The 27860-nt window shown below is 40.0% G+C and overlaps 3 protein-coding genes across 3 annotated transcripts; 1 reads left to right on the top strand and 2 right to left on the bottom strand.

Annotated features, from left to right (window-relative positions):
- Window positions 1-263: 263 nt before the first annotated feature.
- afmid (arylformamidase) lies at window positions 264-10771 on the bottom strand. The gene is made up of 11 exons (XM_061722582.1): window positions 10650-10771; window positions 8989-9079; window positions 7371-7475; window positions 7240-7288; window positions 7070-7155; window positions 6904-6976; window positions 6657-6754; window positions 6002-6080; window positions 3350-3485; window positions 2118-2222; window positions 264-1127 (listed from the first exon to the last, which is right to left on the bottom strand). The coding sequence occupies exons 1-11, from the start codon at window positions 10674-10676 to the stop codon at window positions 1098-1100; spliced, it is 879 nt and encodes a 292-aa protein (XP_061578566.1). The 5' UTR covers window positions 10677-10771; the 3' UTR covers window positions 264-1097.
- A 742-nt stretch (window positions 10772-11513) lies between these two features.
- Window positions 11514-15639, top strand: tk1 (thymidine kinase 1, soluble). The gene is made up of 7 exons (XM_061722573.1): window positions 11514-11760; window positions 11903-11934; window positions 13247-13360; window positions 13659-13752; window positions 13904-13993; window positions 14239-14358; window positions 14722-15639. The coding sequence occupies exons 1-7, from the start codon at window positions 11695-11697 to the stop codon at window positions 14899-14901; spliced, it is 696 nt and encodes a 231-aa protein (XP_061578557.1). The 5' UTR covers window positions 11514-11694; the 3' UTR covers window positions 14902-15639.
- On the bottom strand, window positions 15319-27525 carry syngr2b (synaptogyrin 2b). The gene is made up of 4 exons (XM_061722561.1): window positions 27308-27525; window positions 22248-22485; window positions 20021-20157; window positions 15319-17165 (listed from the first exon to the last, which is right to left on the bottom strand). Exons 1-4 carry the CDS (start codon window positions 27416-27418, stop codon window positions 16905-16907), a joined length of 747 nt encoding a protein of 248 aa, XP_061578545.1. The 5' UTR covers window positions 27419-27525; the 3' UTR covers window positions 15319-16904.
- Between the last annotated feature and the right edge of the window lie 335 nt (window positions 27526-27860).

Genomic DNA, 27860 nt, shown 5'->3' with positions numbered 1-27860 from the left:
GCTCTAGAATAATATGACTAATAACTTGTTAACAAGGTGCACTGACGGCTCCATGACTTGCCCATCAATCCTATGATACTTCAAGTACATGCATGCTGCATCTGGGTTAAACATGCAAACCCAGGGGAGAGAAATAAATACAAATATGGAAACTTTTGCAGCTTTAAAGTGTACAATATGACTAAATAAATACAGAACTGATAGAAAACTGAACATCATTCAAATCACTCATTACTCAAACACACAGAAAATACTAAGAACACTTAAAATATAAATATTTATTGTGATCATTCTTTATAATCTACCATAATATTAACATTACATTGTGTAAATCATGTAAACACTCATGTGAGATGCTAAAATGATTGCAAGTATCACAATTCAGTTTCATCTGCAGGTACTCTTCATCTACAACAGGAACAAGTAAAAGACACGTGTCCTTAATAACCCGTGAACAATGACATATCAGTTCCCTGGGTGAGATGTCAGCAAATTGTGGAAGTAACAGTAAGAAGCTACATTCGGTTTGAATATGTCCCTATTCCTGACTGACTGATGCACTCGTAGTGGCGCAGACTGTCACAGGAAAGCAAAGCAACATAAAAACAAACAATGACAGACACAACCCTGATTACAGAACACTGGAAATATGCCAAAGCTAATACGTGACTGTACAGTGTTTTGTATGTGGGGGAACCGTGTTTCCTGACAACAACACTGTGCACAAAAGTTACGGGGTTGTAAACAGACTACTTATGTGCAGTAAATCTAGCTACAGTTAACCCCATTGAAGGGACAAGGCTTTAGGCACGCAGCGCTCTTCGTAGATGTTCATATGTTTCAAACATACAAAGCTTATTTAGGCCTTTTTTTGACAGATGCACCCACAAAGAACAAAAGTTTTTAATGAATAATTAAACGTACGGCCAAGACGACTGACACCCTTTTCTTGTGGCTCAATTCTGAAGGAACATAAACTATACACCCGAGAACAAACCTGACAGAAATGCATATTTTTCAGTGTTGGTTCATGAAGACTGTGCAGAGGTGAGTGTTGACAAAGAGGTATGCTGATGCTGCCGGACAGAAGAAACACTTCAGCTCTTCCCCATCATCTTCAAGAGAAGCTACAAAGAAAGCAGAGCAGTAAAGTAAGGTGGAGCTACACTTTTCCCATCACAGAAGTCATCACGGACTCAAATGTCCAGAATTCTTAATATTTTGTTCAGTTCATATTTGATAAACATATGTAGACTTATTTTATTTGGAAATACATGGTTTCAGGATCCAGCAGTCAATATGTGTGCATTATTCTTACTCTGTGTGTCATCATATTTTGCTCAAAAGTGTGTTGGAACTGAAACTTGTAAGTAGAAAAATTTGTAACTCCCTTTCACATATTAAATAAATATTGCGTTTTGTTCCTCAAACATTTCCCTGATTCCCAGATACAAAGTAGGTGCATGTGTGTTTAGGTTACATTGCCACGTAGCTCCTAACGGTTCAGAAAAGCTTTTATCTAATGGTGATGGTGACCCAAGTTTGGTGCCGCTGTGTTGTGCAGGATGTGAGGGATTGTACATCCAGTTGCATTTCATTTTTCTTGCCTTGGGTTCAGGAACATTTAGCTCTTTGTGACTCATCTCTCTCTCTCTCTATCCGGCACTAAGATTATCATTTTGTTTGTTCATCTCTCCATCATCATGAACAACATACTGATTGTATGACTGATTTATTCTTAAAAATGTATATCTCACAAAATGTATAAAGTGAAACAGTTATATCCATTCTCAGACTTTATACTCATGTACCAAGTAAAGTGCAACATAGGAACCCTGACAGTGAAACATCCCCCAAATTACTGCAGCCCATAAAGCATGCTAAATGATATGAACAATGATTGCCATCTCTCTTTTTGTATGACTATAGTGAATGTTAAAGGATGTAAGTCTATTATAATGTTTTTCTTGTTTCCAGATTTAGTTTGTGCATAAACAGTGTTTATGTTACAAGACAATGTCTACCAGACAAAAAAAAAAAGAAAAAGAGTGGACATACTGGATAATAGCACTGGGCTTCTTCATAGCTTATTAATTGAGCTTTGTGTGCATTCACACCTTTGTTAGGTGATACTCCTCGTCTACCAGTTGCTCGATGACATTGAAGTGGTCTGTGTGTGCCACGTCCTCCATGGTCACGTTCAGTCCTGACGCCTCTAAAGTCTGAAAGGACACAAGATTGGGAGGCAGCGCAGAAACAAACAAATAAATGGACCATTTACACAATATTTCAGAGGTGTCAACTCAGTAATGCATGATTACAGGTCATCAGAACTGTCAACTTTAAACAGTTTGACTCCGGCCCTGGACAGCCCAGCGGGGTGAGCGGGCTGCATTTGCGGAGGCTATTGCCCTCGTTCGTGTCCTGGCCTGCTGCTCTTTCCTGTGTGTCTTGCCCCCTCTCTATAACCATTTTCTGTCAACCTACTTTGAATAAGGCCAAAAACCTTTAAAAAAAAACAACACAGTTTGGCTCTGTAAACATTAAGTATTCGCTGTAATTTGACTTTATAGCAGTTTGATGTTTTCAAAATGACAAACCTCAATTCCCAGTGAGAATAAACAACATCGCAACAAAACCCGCCCACTCTTAAAATCTGAAGTAGACACTAAAATGGGGACAGCTCAAATTCAATCATCAGGGAAGTCTGATCAATAATATAAAGTGCCTTAAAAATAAAAATCCACCACATTTGTTGTGAGCCGTACTTTTATGAGGGTTAGTGTCTGAACTGCGGTAGACAACAGTGTCAGCGCTGTCAGAGAAAGGTACCAGGGAGGAGCTCTGGTGGGAGCCTAGATCACTGTTTTGAGCCCCAGAGAAGAACAACTCAAAGCTCATAACCTTCATTAGGATTAGAGCAAACGCTGTATTAGATACATTTAAACTGTATCACTTTAGCACAAACTGTCAAACGTAAACAATGAAACAATCTGAAACATTTACTTGTCCACTTGTTTCTGTGCTGTAGAACATTTGTGTTCTGTTTAAGTCTGATAAAAAACACCAAAAGTGTAAAAATCTGCAAAACATCATTCACCTCAGACTGTTTTAAGATACATGAGCTTTAAATTTGTTTCAAATGGTGAAAATGTGTCTATTCTGAGAAGCTGTTGGTCTACAAAAACCATGAACAGTCCTCCGTAATTATGCAGGGTGACATGATTGCCGTCTGCTGAAGGTAAAACAATAACTATACAATCTCATTTTACTATTGAAATGATGCCAAAATTAGCACCTTGACATTCAGCGTTCAAAATAACATTGACGTTCAACCACTGGTACTGACTTTGTAGTATTCTTCTGACTGCTTGCGAAACTCTGGCGAGTCGTTCTCAGCAACGGCCACAACCATCTGACAGCTGGAGGAGGAGAGTTTAAGCTGAGGGACCAGCTTGCTGGGACTGTTTCTCAACGCCACCTCCCTGCAGACAGCAGACAGCCATGAGATGGAGGAATGAGGCGCCGATTGGCACCGCTGACCGACAGAGCACAATCACAGACGAGCACACAATGACATTTACATCCACGGTTTCTCACAATGCCACCACAGTCGCTGGCATTTACAAGGAGGCTCACACAAGTGGATCATTGCAGGGCTCCTCAACCTCAGCTGAACCAAGATCCCACTTTTAACGCATTTTTTTAACGCATGTTTTAGGATGAAAGCGTTTGATGCATTTCAGCTAATTTTATAACGGGCAAAAAAAATTAAATAAAAAGGTTTGAAGACAAAAATTCCACATGAACTTCAGCTTCCAAAGCTAAGGAGAGAAACTGGATCACAGGAGGAACCAGGTTAAGATAGGAAGTTGTATAATGTGTTTATTTGTTATGCAAGACTGCTTACTTTATAATCCGAGTTTACGTGGTTACTGACTTTGAATCCTTACCCTTGAAGAGCACTTTAGATTCACACATTTACAGCAATCTCATAAAATTACAGGATGATGTTGGAGAAACTTTATGAAACTAGCAGGTGAAAACCAAAGGAGGTGATGGTGGTAATCTATAAACATCACTACAGCCCTACACAAAACCAAGCTACGGAGCAGCCACTGATCCAGGAGTCGCTCTTTCAATAGATACATAGTTCTCAAACCTCAACAGCGCAGCATCGGCTCTTCATAAAATGAATCCGCAGTGTTCATGTCACACATTGTGTGCTATTCCCGCATCTCTGTACACGTGGTCTTGTAACAACCACGGTGTAAAACAGCTAACGTGCTAAGCATAAATCTGATTCCCTGAGCTGATGTGCAGCTCTCCAACCTCTGTGCGGCCATGTTTCAATGTCATTCTTCACAATATTCATCAAACTCATCGTTGTCTTTATTCCTTTTTAATTCAATCAGACTTCTCCAGATCCTGGCATCCAGGAAGGATTATTTGTCTTCCGATCAAGGGACAATGTTTTACTAGTTTACTGATCAGATACACATCTAGATGGTATATTTGACTTGAGTCTCTAAAAAATGACCCCACTGCATCACAGAGTTTAGATTTTCCCAGATTTCTGAGTATACAGTAAACATTTGTGGCGATTATTTGTGGGCCAGTGTACTCCTCTAGATTCAGAGTACTCAGTTCCATTAGTCAGACTAAGCATTCACATGCTGCTACTACTACTACTACTACTACTAGTGTCATGTAGCAGACGCTTTTATCCAAAGCGTCTTACATCTGAGAGAACAACACCAGCAGGACATCACATAGGAGGGTACAGCTGGATCAGTGCTGGTCAGGCTGCTGAGAGTCCAGTTGGACACAGATGCTGTCACATCAGTGCTAGATTTTTTTAACTTTATTTTGACCAACCCAACAGCCCTTTATACAAGAAAGCTACGTCTTAAGAGACACCATCATACGATCATCTTGTCATAAGTGCAGGCAGCTTACTCAGTGCTGAGTCCTGGGCAAGAGCTGGACAAATCTTCTAACTCATACTGATGAGCAGAGAAGTTTACTAAATGCAGAAATGCTCCTGAAAGAACTGAGTCTTTAGCTTGCTCTTAAAAGTAGGTACGGACTAGGGCTGGGCGATATATCGAGATTTTAATATATATCGATATATTTTCAAACGCGATATGGTACGAGACAATATCGTTTATATCGAATATTAAAAAAAAAAAAAAACGTTTTTTTTTTTTATGATTTTGATATAGCTTATTTTGTGACAAATTGACTTGAATGTTTTATTTGAGATTTGCACAAATGTTTTGTTATTTGCACAAATGTCAACCTCAGTGGAAAACTCTGTCTGTTACTACGTTGTATTAATTGCACAGTGTATTTTAATTTAATTGTTATGCAGGAAAGGGATATTTGTTTTATTTTATTCAAGAAGCACTTTTATTCTATATATGCAGGCAGTTTATTTTTATTTCATTTGTTTTATACATTTTGATATTGTGCAGACCTCTGTTAATAAAGGAACCTGTGTGACATTTGGCACGAGGCTTTGTATTAAAACTGATTGTTTTTTTTTAAGAGTTTGACTCAGAAAAAAATGAAGCTAACAGAGATGCTATGCTATAATGCTTTGGGGGAAACCCCAATTATGGCACAGAAAAAATATCAAGATATATATCGAGTATCGCCATTTAGCTAGAAAATATCGAGATATGACTTTTGGTCCATATCGCCCAGCCCTAGTACGGACCCTGCAGATCGGACAGAGTTTGGTAAGTCATTCCACCATCAGGGAACAATGGAGGAGAAGAGTCTAGTTGCTGATTTCACCCCACGTTGTGGTGGAAGCAGCAGGCGTATTTCACTGGCTGAGCGGAGCTGTGGAGAGGGAGTGTAGCTCTGGATGAGGGAGTGAAGTTAGGCAGGAGCCGTTTGGGTAATGGTGTGGTAAGTCAAAAGCATGCTGTATGACGTGTGATTTCTGGAAAAGGTGTGTACTACTGCAGGGTTTTGTTCTAGAGGAACCTACTCTGTCATCTTCAAAGGCTCGTTGACGTAGGTGGACAGGATGGGCAGGAGGTCATATATGCCACTCACAAGGAAGGCACCTTGGAGAAAAACAGAAAACCAATAAAAGACCATCATTTATAACTTAACCGTGTGTTTCTGAGCAGCTTCAACTGATTACTGTGTTTCCGTGAAAGGTGTGAAATTGTGGAATTGCTGTGATAAGGATTTAAGAATGTGTACCTCAATTTATGTTTTCAAAAAAATGTTTAAATATAAAACGATAAACAGTTATAAAGAAATGTGTTAATTATGTTGGTATACCCTATTATAGATTAACATGAAAATAGCACCACTATATACCCCTTTTTGCATTATTGGTTTTACTATTTTTATATAATATAATGCAATGACAGTTTCTCTTTGTTTTCTTTTTATATATTTCTTTTCTTATTTGTGTATTATCATCCACCGAATGACATACACTGCACAGGATAGGCTATAATAAGCCCTCGGCTTCAGCCTACTCCTTTTTCGGACATTTCTATTTACCTTTTATTTTATTTGTGAAACGAACATGTAAATGTTTCAATGTATTCTGTCCGAAATAAACCATTCATTCATTAACAAGTTGCTCCCAGTCACGATGAGGCAAAGCATTCTCCCCCACACCTCACCTTTGATCTGAGGAGCGAGGCTGTACTGGGACCAGTCGGTAGAGAGCACCATGGCAGCCAGGTGAGCCCCAGCAGAGTGACCACACAGGTAAAGACCACTGAGTGAGACATTCCCCGAAGAAATTGAGAAGAAGAGAAAAAGAAAGAGAAAAAAAAAGACAATGATTTTACTCTGTTCAAATGGGAGAGCAGAGAGGATACATGAAGCAGTGATGCAGGTGGACATTCATGCAACAACGCCTACTACCTGATGTGAGAATACTGCTGAACAACAGACACGACACTCCTGCGGACTTGTGATACCATCAGGTCCATGTCACCTGAGTGAGCAAGTGAGGCGGAGAGCTGACATTCTCAGTTTATCTCCTTAAATCAGAGCAGAGACGGTAGCGTCAGAAAAAAAATGACTCTACCTTTGGGGGCGATGTCGTAACCAACAGCAACCACAACTACACCCTTGTCAATGAGGGGAACAGCCATGAATCCAGACTCATCCTTGCTGAAAAAGACAAACATAATCATGTTGAACAAGACATCTAAATACGCTTTAAAATGCAGAAAAAGATTCCCCTGATGGCTGCACCTGAGAAACTGCCAGTAACCTCCGTGTAGGTAAATCACAAGGTTGACATCTGAAAGAGCAGGAATGAGGACTGTTATCAGCATACGTTACACTCGCTGGCTTCAGCATTCCTCAATCGTAACAATCTGTACCCAAACTGCTGGTCCTGGGTATGTACACGTCCAGTTTCTCTCCGTCCCCTTCTCCGTAGGGCACATTGAGCAAGGTTTGAGCCAGATCACGGGCTCGCTTCGTACCTGAACAGCACATGACATCATGATGAAGTGCAACAACATACATAACTGTCTAGTTCTGAAAAATGCTGTTTAATATCTCTTTCACAGTCCTAGTATGCCACACAATAGCTTGTGTTGTCTGCTGTGGAAAAGACCTGCTTGATAAGGTCTCCTGATTCCTGGTATGACTTAGTGTCATCTTCTTCTTGCCTTAAATAAACTCTCATTTAAGGATAGAAATGTTTAGAAATTAAATTATGAATAAACATGGCCATAAATAGACTACCTCATATGTGATGTGTATTCATAGTTATTAGCAGTACTCGAGTTGAGGGGGGATGAGGGGGGATGGCATCCCCCCTGAAATAAAAATGGTCCAAATCATCCCCCTGTAAAACTGCCATCCCCCCTTTCCATCCCTTATGTCATTTCATCAATGAATGTGGTTTTACTGCTATTTCAACATTTAGAGTCATCACCAGAAAAATAAACCCAAAAAAATAACTTATTTGACAATTTTCACCTGTTTCAAGTACATTTTCACTTGAAATAACTAGAAAAATCTGCCAGTGGGACAAGATGTATCTTCTTATTACAAGCAAAAACATCTTTTTCTTCTTATTTCAAGTGAAAATCTACTTGAAACAGGTGAAAATTGTTGTTTTTTCCAGTGATGAGTCTTGTTTTAAGTGTAATGAGATTTTTTTTTACTAAAATGAGACATTTTGACTAGAAATAAGACAAATATTCTTGTTAGATTTTGAGTTTTTGCAGTGATCCATTTTACTTATCCTGTGAAGGACAGAGGCATATTGATAAGTTCAGAAAACTGTTTTTTATTGTTGTGTTTTGATGTATTTGATGTAAGCCCAGTGGATATTTAAAGCTTACAGAAGGCTGCATTTAACTGCTGCTATGTCATTCCTGCAGTATTTCTGCAGCTGTTTTGGTCAGTGCTATTATTTGTAATATATTATTTGTAATCAGCACAAATTATCTGTCCCCATATGATAAAATCCATAATCCCCCCTGATTTTTTTTTACAACTCGAGTACTGGTTATTAGTATAGTAATATAGTAATAGCTGGCACAAAACTAATCCTTTCCTGCTTTTAAGTGTGTAACATTTTCAATCCAAAACCAAGTCTTTACACACAACTCAGTTCAAGTCCTATAGCCTATGTTCAAATATGTACTCTTTTATGGAGAAACCCCACCAGTATGCTTCAAACTCATATATACAGCATGTCTCCAAACTTCATAATAGATATTCGACGTGGGTTCGGGTTTTAAGAGCTCACAACATTTAACACTTGCTCTCTTGAAGCGCTGTGGGTTCGTCTATGTTAAGGCTGATTTATGGTTCCGCGTTACACCAACGCAGAACTACTGCACCGTATGGTGCGCGTCGCCGCGAACCCTACGCCGTACCCTACGGCGTACGCACTGCGTCGATTTAACGCAGAACCATAAATCAGGCTTTACTGTTCGGATTTTCCCACAAAATCTGCGTCTTGACTGAAAACCAACCGACCTTCCTTTAACGCCTTCACGTGGGCCTTGATCACGTCGTCCGCAGACATCCTGTGGGACCACCTGCTCGGGGAAAACTGCAGCTCCAGCTCCTGGTGGACGCACACACGCAGAGACTCACGTCAGGCGCGGCCCTGAAGGCAGCACGGTCAGCTGGGAGAGACGGAGACGAGGCGGCCGTGAAGGCAGCACGGTCAGCTGGGAAAGACGGAGACGAGGCGGCCGTGAAGGCAGCACGGTCAGCTGGGAGAGACGGAGACGAGGCGGCCGTGAAGGCAGCACGGTCAGCTGGGAGAGACCATAGACATATTTACGTACACGCCGCATCGAGTGGTTTTGCCCGCTGCTGCGATACGTCAACGCCGCCGCCATATTGGATGTGGCAAGACTGCGCTGTAAACTAATAGTTAGTAAATTGAAAATTTGAAAAATTGAAAGTAAATTGACTTATTTTCATAAAGCGCCTTTCTACAAAGAAATTTACGTTTGATGTCTCATTTATTCATTCACACACGCACTATTATACTTGGGAAACAGTTAGGCACCAAATATAATTTATTTAATTTTCTCAGATGGCAAAAATAAGAACTTTATTGATCCCACATAGGATTCATGTTATATCAGCTATAGAGAACAAGGTAGTGCCGAAAAACAATATATATCCCCCCTCACAAACATAAGCAAAATAGAGAAATATATTTTTTTATCATAAACAAAACATATTTAAACATTTTCAAATAACAAAATAACACATTTGCACCATTTTTCAGACAATAAAATAACATTTGAACCATTTTTCAGACAATAAAATAACTGAAAAAATCAGAAAAATTGTTCAAATATGTTATTTTGTTACTGTTTTGTTAATATGCTTTGTTGAGAAAATATGTTTCTCTATTTTTCTTATTTTTATGAAGGGGGATATATTATATTTGGTGCCTAACTGTTTCCCAAGTATATTAGTGCGTGTGTGAATGAATAAATGAGACGTAAAACGTACATTTCTTTGTAGAAAGGCGCTTTATGAAAATAAGTCCATTTACTTGCATTAGTTACAGCGCAGTCTTGCCACATCCAATATGGCGGCGACGTTGACGTATCGCAGCAGCTCCATGGGGCGTTAATATTATAGATCTATGGCGGATACGGATACATGTCTATGGGAGAGACGGAGACGCAGCGGCCGTGAAGGCAGCTGGCGGGGGTGGGACAGCGCCCCCCGGCGGCGATCCCGGGTTACTGCTCCCTCGCTGCCCACGCAGGACTGGATTCATGCCACATTATGAGCTAAAAAATGCTGTTATTATTCACATTTACTTATGTGGCTGATACCACACGTTACGTGTGGAAAGTATTCTGACTAAATCACATGGAGGGAAAAATTGTTATATTTATACACAGATAAAGCGCTCCTATATATTACTTTGATTAGGCTCACATGACAGCTTTGAGTAACACTTGGAAAAAAGCCTGTTTACGCCAAACTGTAATTTACCTATTTTTTTGTGTAAAACCCCTTAATAGCAAATGAAGGATAATAATAAGTCTCCTGCATATGCGCAGATGTAATATCGTCTATATAGCCATTAATAAATGACCCAAAGTATTCTGTTTCGGCAACAAAGTATACGTAGAAAGAAAAAGCAAAATGTAAAGGCTTACATTTTTCGTCATTTTAGTCCAGTCCATAGTTTTGTCTCTTGATGTGACTTAAATGGTAGCGGATGAATTCAACCAGATGAACATCAGGATGACCTTCACTGTGTAAACACGTCTGGCTAACGCTGGTTTTGTGTAATATAGGTGGGACTTTGAACCACTTATTTGTATTTGACACAACAGGCAGATTCACAAGAAAAAAACAACAACTAAAAAGCAGAAAGGGGAGATTTCCAGCTGGGATTGTTTGTTGTTATAAATCATGGCTTCTCGAAATTGAATACATAAATCACAACTGTTTCCTCAGTCTTAAAAAGCGTGCCCCTCAGCTGAAGACAGATAGACTCCAGCAGATGGATACAGATATGGATAGATTAATACTACTCCTACTGCCACTATGACTATTGATAATAATAATATTAATAATAATAAATAAGGATAATATCACTGTTGTACTGTAGCTTTACTGTAATTTTAATACTTTTCCAAAACCAGCAAAACAACAGCTGCAGGGTGTCCTATGCCGCGTTCCATTTGTCCTCGGAAGTCGGAATTTCCTAGTTCCCAGTCAGAATTTTCAACTGGAACGCCCTTCGAAGTGGGATTTCCTACTGGGAAAGTGAGAGAAGCTTCACCACCCCCGAGTTACCATTCCAAGATGGCTGCTATTCCCAGTTTCCAGTTCCGATTTCCGAGGTAAATGGAACGCGGCATTAGACGGGGGCTCAGTGGCGCCTCCTGCTGGTTCCCGCCATCGCGGTGTCACGTGACTCTATCGCCCTATCATGATTGGTCATCAACGTCACGTGACACTGCGCTCATTGGTGGAGAGTTTTGATTGAGACGTAAAGTTGTCTGAGCGCCACATTCAACCATTCAACTGTTGTGATCCTCTGCAGCTAGATTATCAAAGCTGAAGTATTAGGTTTGCGTTGCAAATGTAATGTTTCAGCAAACTTTGCAATAATACGCAGACATTTGTATTTATTTCCTCTTTTTATTTAAACTGTAGATATTGTAGACTGTACACATTTATCTCTCCGCCAAAATGGATTGTGTGGATTTTCCAAGAGTTCTTCCTAATTCACCGATGAAAGGCCGGGGACAAATCCAGGTAAGTGCAACATTGAACACTTAATAAACACGGAATATACTTCTCTACGGTTGGATATTTAACATGAAGGGAAAGTCATCTTGCTGTCATGAGCTTTGGGACTGCTCAGCTGAGACTAACTCCGTTTCTTTGCTGTTTGCAGGTCATTTTTGGACCGATGTTTTCAGGCAAAAGGTGAGTTATTAACTGTAAGTTTACAAGCAGCATATTTTAGTGGACGAAACTGACTAGAGTCATTCAAGGTTTGAGTTATGTTGGATCACTGCCGCCCACACATCCCGCCAATTCCTCTTTGTTTAGCCTGCCACCATTAAACAATCATGTTTGGATACAGCACACCTTTTTAAGCATCAGAATACAATTTTTGACAGAGTTATGTGCGATTTTAGCACTTATTGTTCTTTTTTGTGTTAGTATTTGCTGTATGTTTTTGTAATGTTGCAGCATTTTTGGCTATGACATGTCCAGTGTTGTAACTTCCAAGTATACAGAGTGACCGCGGTTGAATTGGTTTGATATTCAACACCCATAACACTTGTGATACATACCACTAATTTTGGTCATATTGCTTGTGATGTCTTCATGACTAGACTATATATCACAAGAGAGTAATTATTATAAAATCATATTATGGGCTGATTTAATGAGGTTTAATGAATTCAACACCCATAAAACTTGTGATACATAACACCGATTGTTTTATGGGTGTTTAATTCATTAAACCACATTAAATCAGCCCATATATATATATATATATATATATATGATTTTTTTTTTTTTTTTTTTTTTTATTATATGATTTTTTTAATAATTACTGTTTTGTGATATATATATAGTCTAGATCAGTGGTTCCCAAACTTTATGTGCCCAAGGCACACCAAAGGACAAATAAAAATTTCAAGGCACACCTATTGTGCAAAATAGCCTTATAACACGTGTTATCACTAATATCATCTGTTTATCTGTTAAGTTTATTATTTACTAATGCCAAATAAGATATGACAAAGACAACTATTCTACTCATTAAATATTTATTAACAAAATACTTCACAAAAATATTTAAACTTTATCAAATTGGGCTTCATCAAACACACCCATTTCAGGAGGATTTTTTAAAATAGTTTTTAGATAAAGAGTTTGCCTCTGTATTATGGAATGAGTGCATTCAAAGTAGTATATAGTAAATTAAAATAATTATTTTTGTCTAGTTGTATACTATATTGCAGTAGGCTATGGTTGTCACAAAATCCCACGGCACACTTGGACTTGCCTCAAGGCACACAGTTTGGGAACCACTGGTCTAGATGACCATGAACACATCACAAGTGGATTTGGAGTGGAGTGGTATGTATCACAAGTTTTATGGGTGTTGAATGTCGAATATCCAATATCAAACCAATTCAACCGCGGTTACAGAGTGTAGTATTAATCATGTATCATACATACTAACAAACTGCTGTTAACTAAGTTGTTATGTGCTTTGCAGTACTGAGCTGATGAGACGAGTGCGCCGTTTCCAGATAGCCCAGTACAAATGCCTGGTGATCAAATACGCCAAAGACACTCGTTACTCCGAGAAAGGCATGGCCACGCACGACAAGTAAGCCACAGTTATGTGCTCGGACCGGTCGACTGAAGTAACCTCGTGTTGTGGAGACTGCAATCCTGCTCAGTAATGAAGGTTAACTTGTGCAATCAATCAAAGTCTGAGTCTGAGCACAAGCTGACCTCTAGTGGAGACTTTCTCTGCTGCGTTGAGACACTATCATGACTACAGTGGACTTTAAACAGAGCGGAAAGTTTTTATCATTATGCATTTTGAGAACTTTCCAAGTCAGGAAGTGAAACGATGAAATGTATCTTGTCTTTTTGTGATTTTTGTCATCTTTGCTGCTCAGAAACACCATGGAAGCTGTACCAGCTAACAACCTGCAGGATGTCCGGCCCCTGGCTCTGCAGGCCTGCGTCATTGGGATTGACGAAGGACAGTTTGTACGTTTCTGAGTATATTGTGACATTTACTCTTTAGAGGATGTCCTCTGTTGACTCATTAGGATTGTTTGTTACTTTGTCAACAATCAAGACTTGTTTACATGTGACAGAATTCATGATTTATTAATCTGCCATTCTGTTTGTTTTGTAGTTCTCAGACACAGTGGACTTCTGTGAGGAAATGGCCAATCTAGGGAAGACGGTCATCGTAGCAGCCTTGGATGCAACCTTCCAGAGGAAGGTGAGCCTCATGTCAACGAGAGACACGCTGAGTGATTTACTACCACACAAAGTAGAACTGTGAGGACAAATTTAATAAAAGCCCCGGACAGAGAATGCATTTTTAACGTAAAAACATGAACAAACCACAAGAGGAGTGCTACACCCACAGTTCAATGTGTTCATTATCCAGCCATAGTGGCCATTGTAATGGAGTCGCACCATCATTAATTCGGTGAATGTTTTCTGTTCTGTGCATTCATGTAGGCATTTGGAAACATCCTGAGCCTCGTCCCCCTGGCAGAAAGCGTCGTGAAGCTTCATGCCGTCTGCATGCAATGTTACAAAGAAGCTGCCTACACCAAGAGGATCGGAGCAGAGAAGGAGGTGAGGAAACCTAAGATATTTTCATAGGCTGGTGAGTCAGCCAGGAGAAAAAACGCAGAACTGTGATTTAAATGTTTTCATACAAACGCCAAACAAGGTTTGCATAAAAGCCAGCTGTACTTTTATGTGGATTTGCTGGTCAAACTGAACTTTATTGGACAACAGTGGTTGCGTGGCCCAGACTGTAAAGTCTGATACATCTTAAATTTTTGGTAACTTTTAATCCCGGTTTAGCTCGTTTACCAATTCATCCACTTTTCGTGTCGAAGATGATACGAAATGTTAAATGTTAGGCATTTCTGAGAAAGGAAACTTTGTTATTCAACCTGTTTTGAAGTTTCACCTCTTGTGTCTGCATCACAGGTCGAAGTGATCGGAGGAGCTGACAAATACCAGGCCGTGTGTAGAAAGTGTTACGGAGGTCTGATCGTAGAGAGCAAGGAGAACCGCTCTCCCTTCAAGCACGAGACTCCACAAAACATGGCAGGAAAACTTGTTCCCCCCAGTTTGCCCCGGAAACTGTACTCCCCTCTCCACCTATGAAGATGAAAATGAGACTTTCTACGGTTGTTTGAGAAACAATTATCTAGCGTTTGTGTGTGAGGGAGCAATACGTAGTGATTTTACACGAGTAGCAGCTTGGTGAATGGATGGGTGTGTCTGGTGAATCATTCAGTTTAATTGGCTCAATCTTTTTTTTTTTTTTATATGTAATTTTACTTGAAAGATACTTGAGAGCACTTATTGTGTGTGTGTGTGTGTGGTTGTGCGTGGTGTTGCAGGAGAAAAAGGTCAATCATTTTTATGTCTGTTTTTACCTCTGCACCAACTAATGTGTAATCCAATGCCTCTACATTAACTAAAGGTCCAAAAATAACTAACTTATGACTGCGGTTACCCGGCGGTGTTAAATGGGAACGTTCTCTATAACATACATGAACCACGTTTCCCAAAATAATGGGCCGTCCCATGAATCATTTTATTTATACACAAAGTGAAATGCAGTTGTGGCAATAAAACAAACCTTTAACTGCTGCTCAGTGTTAACCTACTTTAACACGATAGAAAAAACTGTCAAGCAAAGTTTTTATAGACTTTATGCAGATCATTGTAGTCTAGTCTGAACATTTTTTATCTTGTTGAAATGTACAACTGAACAGATTGTTTTTTTTGCATTAAATGTACAGGGGAGCAAAGTTTTACCCCTATTGAAAGCCAGTATGATGGTCTGCGGATGAACTTTTCTATTAAAGGTGGATTTCTCTTTTTCAAAGTGAACAATGAAAACAGGTCAGTCGTAATAAACAGATATTCAACCTAAATAAAACGTGAAAAATCAATCGTACATTTTTTCTCTTGTGTTGATAAGGCCTCTAAAGTTAGTCCTCCATCTGAGGGAGAAAATAAACCAACAGTAGGGTTTGTCCTGCTTTTTGCTTCTTTTTTCTTTCAAGTTTAATCAATGTCCAATTACTGCAAACATGTATATTAAATACAAACCTTTTCTTACAGATAATTCAAGGATTGAAATAAGGCAAAGCTAATTTAAGGTGAACATTGAGTTTTATGTTAACAGTTTAAACTGAGAGGCCTGTAAACGGCAAATACTCATCACACCTGAGAGAAAGCTTGAGGGAAAGAAATGCTGCTAGCTGATAAATGACATGCATGTCTTAGGTCATGCTCAACAGATAAACCTATTTAGTAAGTGGTTATATCTCAAGAAACTCTACCCACTTGCTTATCTGTAAATTAGCACAGAGTTTAAAGGTCAAAGGCGGTAAACACCTTTCAAGTTTTGCACATGTAAACCGTTTTTACCAACACAAGTCTTACATTTTCTATGCTCAGATTTAGCTAAATTCATAATCCTTTGCTAAATTCAGATGACAAAGGAAACATGTTTGACTTCAGAATGAAGATTTCCTAACCCAGAAAACCTTTTCAAACTTTAAAATGTTACAGATCCCACACATCACAAATAAATCAGAGAAGGACATTTGGCTTTATATGATAAGTAATCTTTACCCACAATAGTCAGCTCCCATTTGCTAAATCAACTTGCATCAATAAAATTATTTGAAAAAGAAGCATTCACTTAAAAAAAGGAAAAGAAAAAACGCCAGTGAGTGGTACACAGTTGACAGCCTCAGGGTTTAGCCGAGCAAAGACAAATACTTTAGCATGTTGGGCTCTTCCTCTGGTTGCTGTTGTCCTGCGTAATATGCAAGCTCTCCAATTCTACCTTTTCCCTGCAGGATCAGCCCATATGAGGTAAAAGTTGTTTACACACAGGCCTAAGGTTAGATTACTCAATCTTAAACTCAAAACTCCACTGATATCTTAAGGTCTGCTCACAGACCTTTCGACGTAGACAGCGGTGTCCCTCCAGTCTAACTTGTAGTATCGTGGCTCGGGTCCTCAAAACACTTTTGAAAAGTGTTTTCAATCAAATTTGAAAGCACATCAATATGATATAGCTCTGTTTCTGTACAGCACAACCACAGTCAGTCCTCCCTGCAGATGACCCGGAGCACCGCCCGGCCTCAGTACTTGGGCGGCTGGTAGCCGGCGTCTCCCTGCGGCAGCAGATTTGAGCTGAAAGGAAGCTGCTGTTGCACGTCGGGGGCGTTGCTGGGGTAGGCTGTGTAAGTTGTTGGTGTGTAAGTAGTGGGGTTGTAGGAGGTGGGCGGGTATGTTGGAGGGTAGGCGCTGTGGTGATCTGGTGCTGGCTCCCTGTAGTTGGGGATGTTGACATCATCGACACCACGCCGGAAACGGCCGAAGGCAAAGTAGGTCAGGATCCCCTGCACAGAGAGAGAAAAGCATGGAGGTCAGCGGAACAGCAAGAATCAAACCATCTTAACTCCACAGATTCAACAATTCAAAAGTTCTGAAAAATACCAACCACTTATGTTAAAGGGGACCCATTATGAAAAACAGGTTTTCTCTTGCTTTAACATATATAAAGTGGTCTCCCCTCAGCCTGCCAACTCAGAGAAGGAGGAAAGCAACTAAATTCTGCAGTGTACAGCCGCCCGGATGAGCCGTCCAGTGTGATGTGGCTTCTACGAGCCAATAAGATTCTGCTCCTGTCGTTACGTAATGACGGGAGTGATTTACATAGGTTGGCCTCCGATGCGTGAAACCACACCCACAACTAACTCTACCAGCCGGAGCTTCTGCCATTTTTTCGTAGCGGTGTATCACGTCATCGTGTCAGGCAGCCAATCAGCACAGTGCCTCATCATCATAGCCCCGCCCACTCAGAATCCCTCATAGATAATGAGGTTAGAGAATGGGAAGATAAAGACATGGCTCAGAGGCTGAATTTCTAATTTATTTAGCAAAAACAATCAAAAGCTTGTTTTTAAGACATCTAAGGCCTGTTTAAAATAGGTATTAGATGCCATAATAGGTCCCCTTTAAATATGCAATTGGTCATGCAGTGCTGTTCTGACCGCTCCACCTGACTAGAACTCCCAGAACTCTGAGCCTGGGATGTCTGGCAGTAACATGTTCTTGTAAGCTGGCGCTCGCCAGCGCTGTCCTTTCAGGAACAACACCAGCCAGTCGTTTGGCCAAAATCATCTTTCTGAAGTCCTTCAGGTATTTAAACCTGATGAGTCTCTCCAGATCCAGCAAAGATGTGGATCAAGGTTTGATTCCTATATACACCCGACCTGAACATGTAATGTTCATGTGGCAAAATCCTTGCCACAGTTTTGTTGACAGTTTTTATTCCCTTTAGAAATGTATGCATTTGTACATAAATGTAAACCAAATAAAATAAAAATACCACGTTACCACCATATATCATAGATCCTGAAAGGAGATAAAAAAAAAAAAATATATATATATATATATATATATATATATATATATATATATATATATATATATATATATATATATATATATATATATATATGTACAGACCAAAAGTTTGGACACACCTTCTCATTCAAACAAATGGGGAAATGTGTCCAAACTTTTGGTCTGTTCTGTACATACATACATACATACATACATACATATATACATATATACATACACACATGTTTTTCAGAATCAAAAGCTCATTTTGTACAATTATTTAGTTGAAGTTGAATTTAAAATGTTTAACAATTAACATGCTTTTCAACTGTCAGTAATCACTGTTCTCTTTTTTAAAAAAAACAGGAATCTGTCGCGTTTCGCATCAGCTTTCTGAGGAAGTGTGTCAAGTTTAAGGGAGAGTTTTGAGAAAATGTTGAGATTTCTTTGTCATTAGAAAAGGAAGTTATAGAACCACCTAAAAATGTTACACAGCCCATCTCAATACTCCGTTTATGATGTAGAAAGTCAGAACATAAAAACTTCTAAAACCAAAGGTTTCTCTTTCTAATATGAAGATCATGTAAATGTTCATGAGTCCTTTATCAGGAGAGCACTAAACGATGGCGTAAATCCCAAGGTTGCCTGAGGAAAGCTAGTGCTCTCGAAGAGCAACACAGTGGCCCATCTGCAGTTCACTACAGATCACAAGAATAAGCAAGAAGGCTGCTATAAACATTTCCAGGACAGATCAAGCCCCAATAACCATCTAACTTCTGGATTGAGGCTCACATGGAGCTAATATTCGTTGCAATTCCTCAACCGACCAATAGAGGCTAGCTGCAAAAGCGGGTCAATGCCATTGATGGAACCATAAACTGTAACATAGATCAGCGTATTTTGAAAGGAAATATCACAAAATCTATCCATGAACTTAATCTCAAGAGCAGCAGCAGCTATACCAAGACAATAATGACTGTTAAAACTGTGGAGTGGGCTTTAATCCCTAGATGTGAAAAACTTCATTAAGTCTACACAAGGAGATTACACCAGATAGTGAGAGCAAAGATTAATAAACATCTGCATCTCAAAGATCTTTGATGATTGACATTTTTGATGTTACATGAATAAGTACAATGTTCTTGTCTCATGTGTATAACTAAAAGGCCTTTAATCATTCTAACTAATGTTTTTTAAGGGTTCAGATGCACCATACAGGTTTCATCCATGTTGGGTCACCGTTTCTACAATCACCTGCATCACCATGCAAATGTCTGACAGGGATTTTTCAAACAGAAACTTGGATAAGAAGACTGAAACGTACTGCATTTCCACAAAATATATAAAAAGGCACAGGCCACTGAGTCATATTAACATATTTATTGTTGCTGTCACCTGCCCACCAGCAATTCCAGAAAGCTCATTTGTTTAGGAAATGCAGAGATCATAAAAGTACAGAAGAGATGAGTTGCAGAACAGAGGAAATCACAGGATCCTGGCCTGCAAATAACCCCAGACAAAGTACTTATATTAAGGTAAAATAAGAAACATAATGTTCTCGATAATTAAATCTGACTATTAGCATTAAAAAAACATTTCAAATGATTTTTTTCATAAAAGAAAAATATTGCTTTATAAAATCTGTATAAACCTCCATAGTGTGTGTTCAAAGGTAATATAGTATAGTATTTCTTTAACTTCATTATGAATATCCTCCAACAATCAGAAATGTCTTACTGGTCAACAATAATCTTATCGGCTCTCACTCAGTGTAAAAACCCGGTGCCACAGGGAGATGAAATCTCAGGCAATTCAATGAAAACAAGACAACAGCAATCATGCTCACCCATGTGGCGATAGAGAAGAATGAGAAGGCGATGGTGGCCCGTGCAGCGTCCTCAGGGATGCCCTGGACATCATGAGTGCGAGCCCACTGACTGGACAACGTGCAAAAACACACAAACCACAGGAAGGTCCACACCCCTGGAAAATATAGAAATGGACAGATGCACAAATGATCCCCCTTTCCTCACTGCATGCAGGATAATCATAATAATCAAGCTGAAAACTGTAGTAGGGAAGGTTTCCAACATCAGCACAGAAACGACAGAATGGAAAAGGCTCCCTCGTCACCATCTACTCAAATAAATGCCGTTTGTCTTTTTCTTTCTCCCTTAAACTACCACTTCTTTGTTTACTTGAAGAATGGCTGCTTGTGAACCTTGTTGTGCACAGTTGATGAGTGGGTTTTTTTTCATCTGAATCTGCATGATCATGCCCCCCCCCCCTCTGCTCCACAGTCATCATCTACTGCGTGCAACAATAAAACATTATGTGAGGGGAAACAGGCAGAGGTCTGTGCCATCACAATGTCAGTGCTCCAAATTTCCTTAACGGGGTGGAGCACCACTATATCGGTATTTTTTAAACAAGATTTCAAAACAGACAATAGAGATTGTATCAATATAATCTGTTGCTATTAGTTTCTGTGTACATAAATTAATTTCTTCACAAAAGCAGTCCTGCAACCGCCACACCTGCCTTTCCTTCACCAGCCTGACGGATGAACCTCCTATGTGACGTCCTGCTAGTGTTGTTCTCTTAGAGGTAAGTCGCTTTGGATAAAAGCGTCTGCTACGTGACAGTAGTGGTAGTAGTAGTAGTAGTACAGTACCTGTGTTTACGCTGCAGAACAGCAGTCTGACTGTGAGCTGCACATGTGAACTAACATTTTACGTACAAGCACAGCCAAAATCAAAAACAGATACTGTCAAAGATCAATTCAATCAGATTACACTGAACTTGTGAAATCAGTGTCTGCAGGTAATCAACATGTATTCTGACTTCTGACCTCTGTTACTTCAGAAAGATCACTCCTGGAGGGTCTGAAAATTGTATATGTATATGTATGTGTATATATATATATATATATATATATATATACACATACATATACATACATACATACATACATAGAATCACTTTTCTGGACAAACACTAATGTGACCATAAAATCAGAACAAATATAGTCTCCATAGCCAATCCTGGATGCTCTGCCCTGAACCTAACTTACTCAATTGACCTTTTATAGAAAAAGAAAATTTTTTAGAAAAAAAATACAGACAGCAGCATGACGGCCAGCTCAAGAGCAGGAGCATCTGACTTCACGGTGTCCAGCTAACACCATCAGAGATGTATGGCTGTGTAATTCTGCTCATGGTGTAGGAGTTATCACAAAGCTTTACACTGGGTTTGAAGCAACATACAAAACATATAATCCAAGTGCCTTCTTTTTCAGAGGAGCCCTTGCTTGTTTCAGAAGGACAATGCCAGACCAGATTCAGCACAACACACTGGCTCCTTAATAAAGAAGTCCAGTTGCTAAAGTGGCCTGCCAGCAGTCCAGACCAGTCACGTCTGAAAACATTCAGCACATCCAGACAGCACTAGCGTCAGGGCGTGAACGTAGAAAGAAACCCCTATTTAATGTATACAGCGTACATATGTATTCAAAACATTAACAGGGCTGTGTAGTTGTGTGTGATTGGATGAACTGGGATGCAAAGCACCTGTTAAAACTTAGATAAGGCTAAGAAGGCCACATATAAGTGTTGAAAAATTAAAAACAAGACAAAGGGGAGCCTGGACTATTGATCAGGGAAAAAAGCAAGAAAAGACAGAATTTATCTTCCAGAGCAGTTGGTATCCCCAGTTACCAAACACAAAAGGGTCAGTGAAATATTAATATTAATAATATATTTTCCCACTTTCTTTCAACTCTTTTGGGGAGTTTTAAATGTCACAATGAGACCCTTTTAAAGGCTGCCATAGTTTTCTTAGCTCACTGTCAACAGGTGCAGGACTGAAGATGAAGTTGACGACAGCAGGGAGCGTGAACCAAAACATTAAAGCTACATGCCATTTCATAAAAACGATAGCACCAAATAACATAGGAGACATAGCTGACTCTGGATATCTTTTTCTATGAGCTTGCCACGATGAACATGTTAATTTAAAAGCAACTTATTGGTGCAATGGTAAAGATCCTATAAAGAAGAAAAGGTGCTGCTCACCTGAGAATCCCAGGTCAGCCATGACAGCGTACTTTCTTTCCTGAGCGTTGCTCATAAACGGCACGTAGACGTCCAACACGAGGAAGGCCACGCAGGCCAGAAAGGCTATTACCCCAATGCCAACCGCATAGTGACATGCAGAGTCATTCTGGTTGAAGATGCACATTGTCTCAGGACTGGACATGGAGTTGATATACCCCTCTGCTGTGATACAGGAAAACACCACGATGGCACACATCTACGATGAAAAAGAGAAAAGACGGCAATTCAGGAAAAGAACAGGAACAATGCTTTTAGGCCTTCAGTGGCAACGCAAGGCTTTTCAAGTTTACCCATTAACAACACTTGACTTGCTTTTCATCACTGTCGATCCATTTCAAAGCAAAGAAACATTTTGACTAATTTACCCTCCGGTTCGTCACTGGTTTCAGCTCATGAGAGCACTGTGAGGAGATCTACTTGCAGAATTAAAGGATCAGTTTTAACAGTGTGAGTGTGTCGTGAGGAATTTGTCTTAAATGTTGTCTACTTTGACGCAGAACTTCCATCATGGGGAGCCTCCATGCTGGGAGTGACTCTGGCCTGCAGGGGTGTCGTCCTGGGGGTGGTTCTGGATGGTTGTGGAAACCAGGGCTACCAGGCTTACCAGGGCTTTACCGCTGTGGTGGTGACTCCTCTATCCGTCCGGGCCGGGATGTTCTCTGTGGAGGCCCCCCCCCCCTGTAGCTGCGGGCTATGGGACCTCCTGGCGTGGACGGCTCCCTGATACCGTTTCCTCACCTGATCCTCAGAGCTCAGCCATATCTACACCCATATTCATATAGATGCGTGTGTGTCTGTGTGTATAACTTGGGTGAATTGTAGTGTGTGTGATTGTGTGTCTGTCTATGCGTGTGTGTGTGTGTGCAGTACTCGAGTTGTAAAAAAAAAAATCAGGGGGGATGGTGGATTTTATCATATGGGGACAGATAATTTGTGCTGATTACAAATAATATAATATATTACAAATAATAGCAGTGACCAAAACACCTGCAGAAATACTGCAGGAATGACATAGCAGCAGTTAAATGCAGCCTTCTATAAGCTTTAAATATCCACTGGGCTTACATCAAATACATCAAAACACAACAATAAAAAACACTTTTCTGAACTTATCGATATGACTCTGTCCTTCACAGGATAAGTAAAATGGATCACTGCAAAAACTCAAAATCTTAACAAGAATATTTGTCATATTTCTAGTTAAAATGTCTCATTTTAGTAAAAAATCTTATTACACTTAAAAAAAGACTCATCACTGGAAAAAAAAAAACAAGTTTCAAGTAGATTTTCACTTGAAATAAGTAGAAAAATCTGCCTTGTTTTTTTTTTGCTTGTAATAAGAAGATAAATCTTGTCCCACTGGCAGATTTTTCTACTTATTTCAAGTGAAAATTTACTTGAAACAGGTGAAAATTGTCAAATAAGTTATTTTTCTGGTGTTATTTTTCTGGTGATGACTCTAAATGTTGAAATAGCAGTAAAACCACATTCATTGATGAAATGACATAAGGGGTGGAAAGGAGGGATAGCAGTTTTACAGGGGGGATGATTTTGACCATTTTTATTTCAGGGGGGATGCCATCCCCCCTCATCCCCCCTCATCCCCCCTCGAGTACTGTGTGTGTGTGTGTGTGTGTGTGTGTGTGTGTGTGTGTGTGTGTGTGTGTCTGTGTGTGTGGGGGGGGGGGGGGCGGGGGCAGGGCATTATTAAGTTCTACGTTTGTTTATCGTTTTATGTAATGCACTTTGTGTTGCATTTTTATGCATGAAAAGCGCTATACAATTGATTTGATTTGATTTGATTTGATTAGATTAAACCAGGACAGTGGTCACGTGGGATGCAATAATGCAATGTCAACCTTTATTTTGTCACTATTCAGTTCAGAACAAGCTTCTCTGGAGCTGCAGCAAACGAAACGAAGCTCAGTCTGCTGCTGAGAAACTACAGTCAATTATGCAACTTCTTAGTAAGTCACAAGAACCTGTATCCTCTTCCTAGTAGCAAACTAGCCAGGCAACATAATCATAAAACATCACATCACAAACAAGCCCTTTAAATATCGGTTCCTCTGGTTCCTTGGTTGCGGCCGGCTGCTATCCACTCTGGTTACCCCCTGCACCATGTGACCCACTTCGGAGTGCAGCTGCCTGCCATGTGATTCCAGAGATGCCACCAGCTCCCTCACAACACTCATAATGAGATCTGGGAGCAGGACAGAGAGGGACTGTTCAGCGAGTGGGAAGCGAGAGAGATCCCGATCCTGCTGGTGAAACTAACCAGACAGAAAATGATGTTGAGACTGAAGCAAATGAGAAGTGAATCTCGGGGAGTTCCACACCAAAACAGAAACAAGACTTTCAGGAGAGCAGGTGGGAGTTTCCTGTCATTGGCCGGACAGAGAGTGAAAATACGGTAAATACAGAATAAAAATTTCCCACATGTGCATATGTTGTTTGAGTATGGACCTTATGTGGACTTTCCCTTCATCCAAGGGCAGCTAGATGCACTGAGGGAGCCATAGGCATGGGGCGATATACGATATTATCGTATATCGCGATAAAAAACGGCTGCGATAACGTTATCGTGGGGTACTGTAATTATCGCCGATTTTTTTTTTTTTTTTTTTGGTCACACAAGGCTACCAGCCAGGTAGAAGCCAGTGTTATTTTTTTTCATGTATTTTATTAATATTATTTATTATTTATTTAATATTTTTTCAGAGAGTAGTACAATCCGTGTGCATTTGACTACTGTGGCACTTTATTTTCACTCAATCTTTGTGTTGGCCATGCAGCTTTTGTTTTGTATACTACAGAGCAGTGCCTTTTATTTTATTATTTTTCCAGAGAGCCGTACTAAGTAGCAGGCAGCCAGCCACTGTTAAAGTTTCAGAGAGTAATACAATCAGTGTGCATTTGGCTCTACTTTGTCACTTTATTTCTATTTGTCACTTATTTCTTTCGACTCTCAGGGAAGTATTTTCTTACAAAAAAAGAAAGTTCAAATAAGTACCGGTACCGGTACTATAGTTTACACTTTGTAATGCATAACATTTACAGTACACTATTTGTTCTCTACCTCAAGTGTCACTGTGTTGAGAATGATTTGAGAATAAATGTTCTGAAGGAACCAGTGGATCCACGGTTAGTGTTTTTCCTTGCATTTTAAGAATTTTATAAGCGACACGCTAATATCGTGATAATATCGTAATCGTGATATTTTTGTCCACTAATATCGTGATATGAAATTTTCATATCGTCCCATGCCTAGGGAGCCATGGCATGATGATATGGAAAATAATCCACCATCGTACTATAGCTGATGTCTCGTAAAATGAATAATCACCAGCTATACACGCTGATCTAACCAAAGGGAATTTGAGAGGAGGCGAGTAGCTACACTGAAAGTGCGTATGTGTTTGAAGGGGAAATCAGTGGCACGTTAAAGAGGAGTAACAGAAAGGGTCAGCGAGGGGGTGGTAGGTATCACCTTACCTGTTGCATAGAGTCCCTGTTTACCAGTGACACACACATAATCCATCTCACACACTCACCGTTTCCTAAACACACCGGCGTAAACATCATTCCCACCAAGGCCAGGGCACATTCTGATCTCAGCCCCCACCTGCCATCTGAATATGTTTCACTTTCTAGATTGATGTGAATGTTTTGTAAGCCAATGACAATCATTAATGGTGGCTGTTTAGTGTTTTACCCAGTAAAGGTTCAAGGGCAAAGAAACAGTCCGATCTTTGAGTGTATGAGCTCACAGTCGCCTACTGGTGGCCCACACTACTGTACATGTCATTTCATAAACTGCCCCACAGGGAGCTTGGACTGTGCAGGTGAGTGTCCTGAAATCTACCTAGCAACAGGTGATGCCGGAGTACAAAAACAACCACAACTTTCCCTTGCGCCTCTTTATGCAAACATGATTTCAATACTTCTCGGGTCTAAAGTTTTTCATGAACTTTAGATTATAAGGCATTGCAAATTTTATATTGTTCACTTATTTTACCTTATTTCAATTACTGTGTGGAAGTCTGGGGCAACACATATACTAGCAATGTACATCCATTGTTTATCCAGCAGAAAAGAGCGGTGAGGATCATTCATAAAGGAAATTACAGACCAACAGATTATTTATTAATTCAGGACTTATTAAATTTAAAGAAATAGTTGAGTTACAGACGTTATTAGTTATGCATAGGGCAAAAAGAAAATTATTACCAAGTAATCTACGGCAGCTGTTTGTTTTTTCAAATCCAGAAGATATAGAACGTAGAAGGAAATATAATTTCAAACATCAGCATGCAAGGACCACTCTTAAGCAGATGTGTACATCGGTTGTGGGAGTAAAACTGTGGAACTCTCTACAAAATGATTTAAAGGAATGCATAAATTCACTTAGGTTCAAAAAAATGTATAAAGATAAAATATTTAAGTTATATGATCATGAATAGACTGGGAATTAAGCAGTATTATTAATATCTTTGGTTGGTTCTATTTAAGTGTATATTTTTGTAAATATTGGTTACATTGACTGTTCTTTTTGTTTTGGTATTTAATAAGGGGCAGGTAAAATAAGACTTGTCTTCATCCTGCTCCTTTTCGGCCATGGGTGTGTAGATTGACCACCATGCACGAAACGAAATAAATAAATAAATACTTTCAATCTGACACTTAACTACTGATATAGTAGTCTACATCAATTGTATATGGTGAAATTAGACGAGCCCAACCTAGATCATAAGTTGTTTATTGTACAAGTGACAGTTTGTGCGTCTGTCACACGGCAGCTGCAGAAACATGACGCCACTGGAGACTCGCCATGAAGAACCAACTCAAATAAGTGAAATAACTCTTGTTCTCTCTCTCTTTATGAATAAGCCGCACTATTTACCTCTCCGGGTGAGCTTTTCACAAACGCAGTTTTAATATCCCCCTGTGTCTCGAGCTGCAGTTGAAAAGTATTAAGTATTAAAAGTACTTAAAGTGGAGCTGCTGCAGCGACTCACCCAGCTGAGCAGCCGCACGATGGTCTGCGGCTGCCGGGCGAACCTGTAGAGGTCGAAGCCTCCTCCGGCCAGCGAAGCCCCGTAGGCGCTGCCGCCTCCCGGCTCCTCCATGGCTCCGTGCTCCGCCGTAAGGTTTGAACCCGGCGGTCTGCGCTGAAACTAAACTACTCCACGCTCCGCTGGCAGCACGGCTCCTGCAGACGAACAAGTGCGGGGGGACGGGAGCGCGCACAAGGAGGGAGCGCGCACCAGGGCGGAGTCGAGCAGTGACGTCACCAAGACGAAACCTCCCCGACGGGGTTTGTGCGGCGTTTCAGTTTTGTTGCCTTGTTTTTGTATTAACTGCGCCCTCGACTGCTGTTGTGAAGGAACTATTGCATTTGTAATTTTGTACCCGTCCCAGAATCTCACTGACGAACGTTTCTGGCCGACTGTCTTATTAGTCCATGGGCCAGAGCCCAAAATTTCACTTGTCAGTACCACCAGTACTCGAGTTGTAAAAAAAAAATCAGGAGGGGATGGTGGATTTTATCATATGGGGACAGATAATTTG

The sequence above is a fragment of the Cololabis saira genome, chromosome 1 (assembly GCF_033807715.1).
Source record: "Cololabis saira isolate AMF1-May2022 chromosome 1, fColSai1.1, whole genome shotgun sequence".
NCBI classification, from domain to species: Eukaryota; Metazoa; Chordata; class Actinopteri; order Beloniformes; family Belonidae; genus Cololabis; species Cololabis saira.
Note: the sequence above shows the minus strand (reverse complement) of the source record. Positions and strands in the feature narration are given on the sequence as shown.

Bases quoted from the DNA above. Each gene is read 5' to 3' on its own strand.
- tk1 (XM_061722573.1), top strand. From the start codon at position 11,695: ATGGATTGTGTGGATTTTCCAAGAGTTCTTCCTAATTCACCGATGAAA. The intron at 11,761-11,902 runs GTAAGTGCAACA...TGCTGTTTGCAG, and splicing joins AAGGCCGGGGACAAATCCAG to GTCATTTTTGGACCGATGTT. The intron at 13,994-14,238 runs GTGAGCCTCATG...GCATTCATGTAG, and splicing joins ATGCAACCTTCCAGAGGAAG to GCATTTGGAAACATCCTGAG.
- afmid (XM_061722582.1), bottom strand. From the start codon at position 10,676: ATGGACTGGACTAAAATGACGAAAAAT. The intron at 7,476-8,988 runs GTCGGTTGGTTT...TGTGCTGTTCAG, and splicing joins CGTGAAGGCGTTAAAGGAAG to GTACGAAGCGAGCCCGTGAT. The intron at 7,156-7,239 runs GTGCAGCCATCA...TGTCTTTTTCAG, and splicing joins GGTTACTGGCAGTTTCTCAG to CAAGGATGAGTCTGGATTCA.
- syngr2b (XM_061722561.1), bottom strand. From the start codon at position 27,418: ATGGAGGAGCCGGGAGGCGGCAGCGCCTACGGGGCTTCGCTGGCCGGA. The intron at 22,486-27,307 runs GTGAGTCGCTGC...TTTTCATCGTAG, and splicing joins TCGTGCGGCTGCTCAGCTGG to ATGTGTGCCATCGTGGTGTT. The intron at 20,158-22,247 runs GTGAGCAGCACC...TATATTTTCCAG, and splicing joins GGCTGACCTGGGATTCTCAG to GGGTGTGGACCTTCCTGTGG.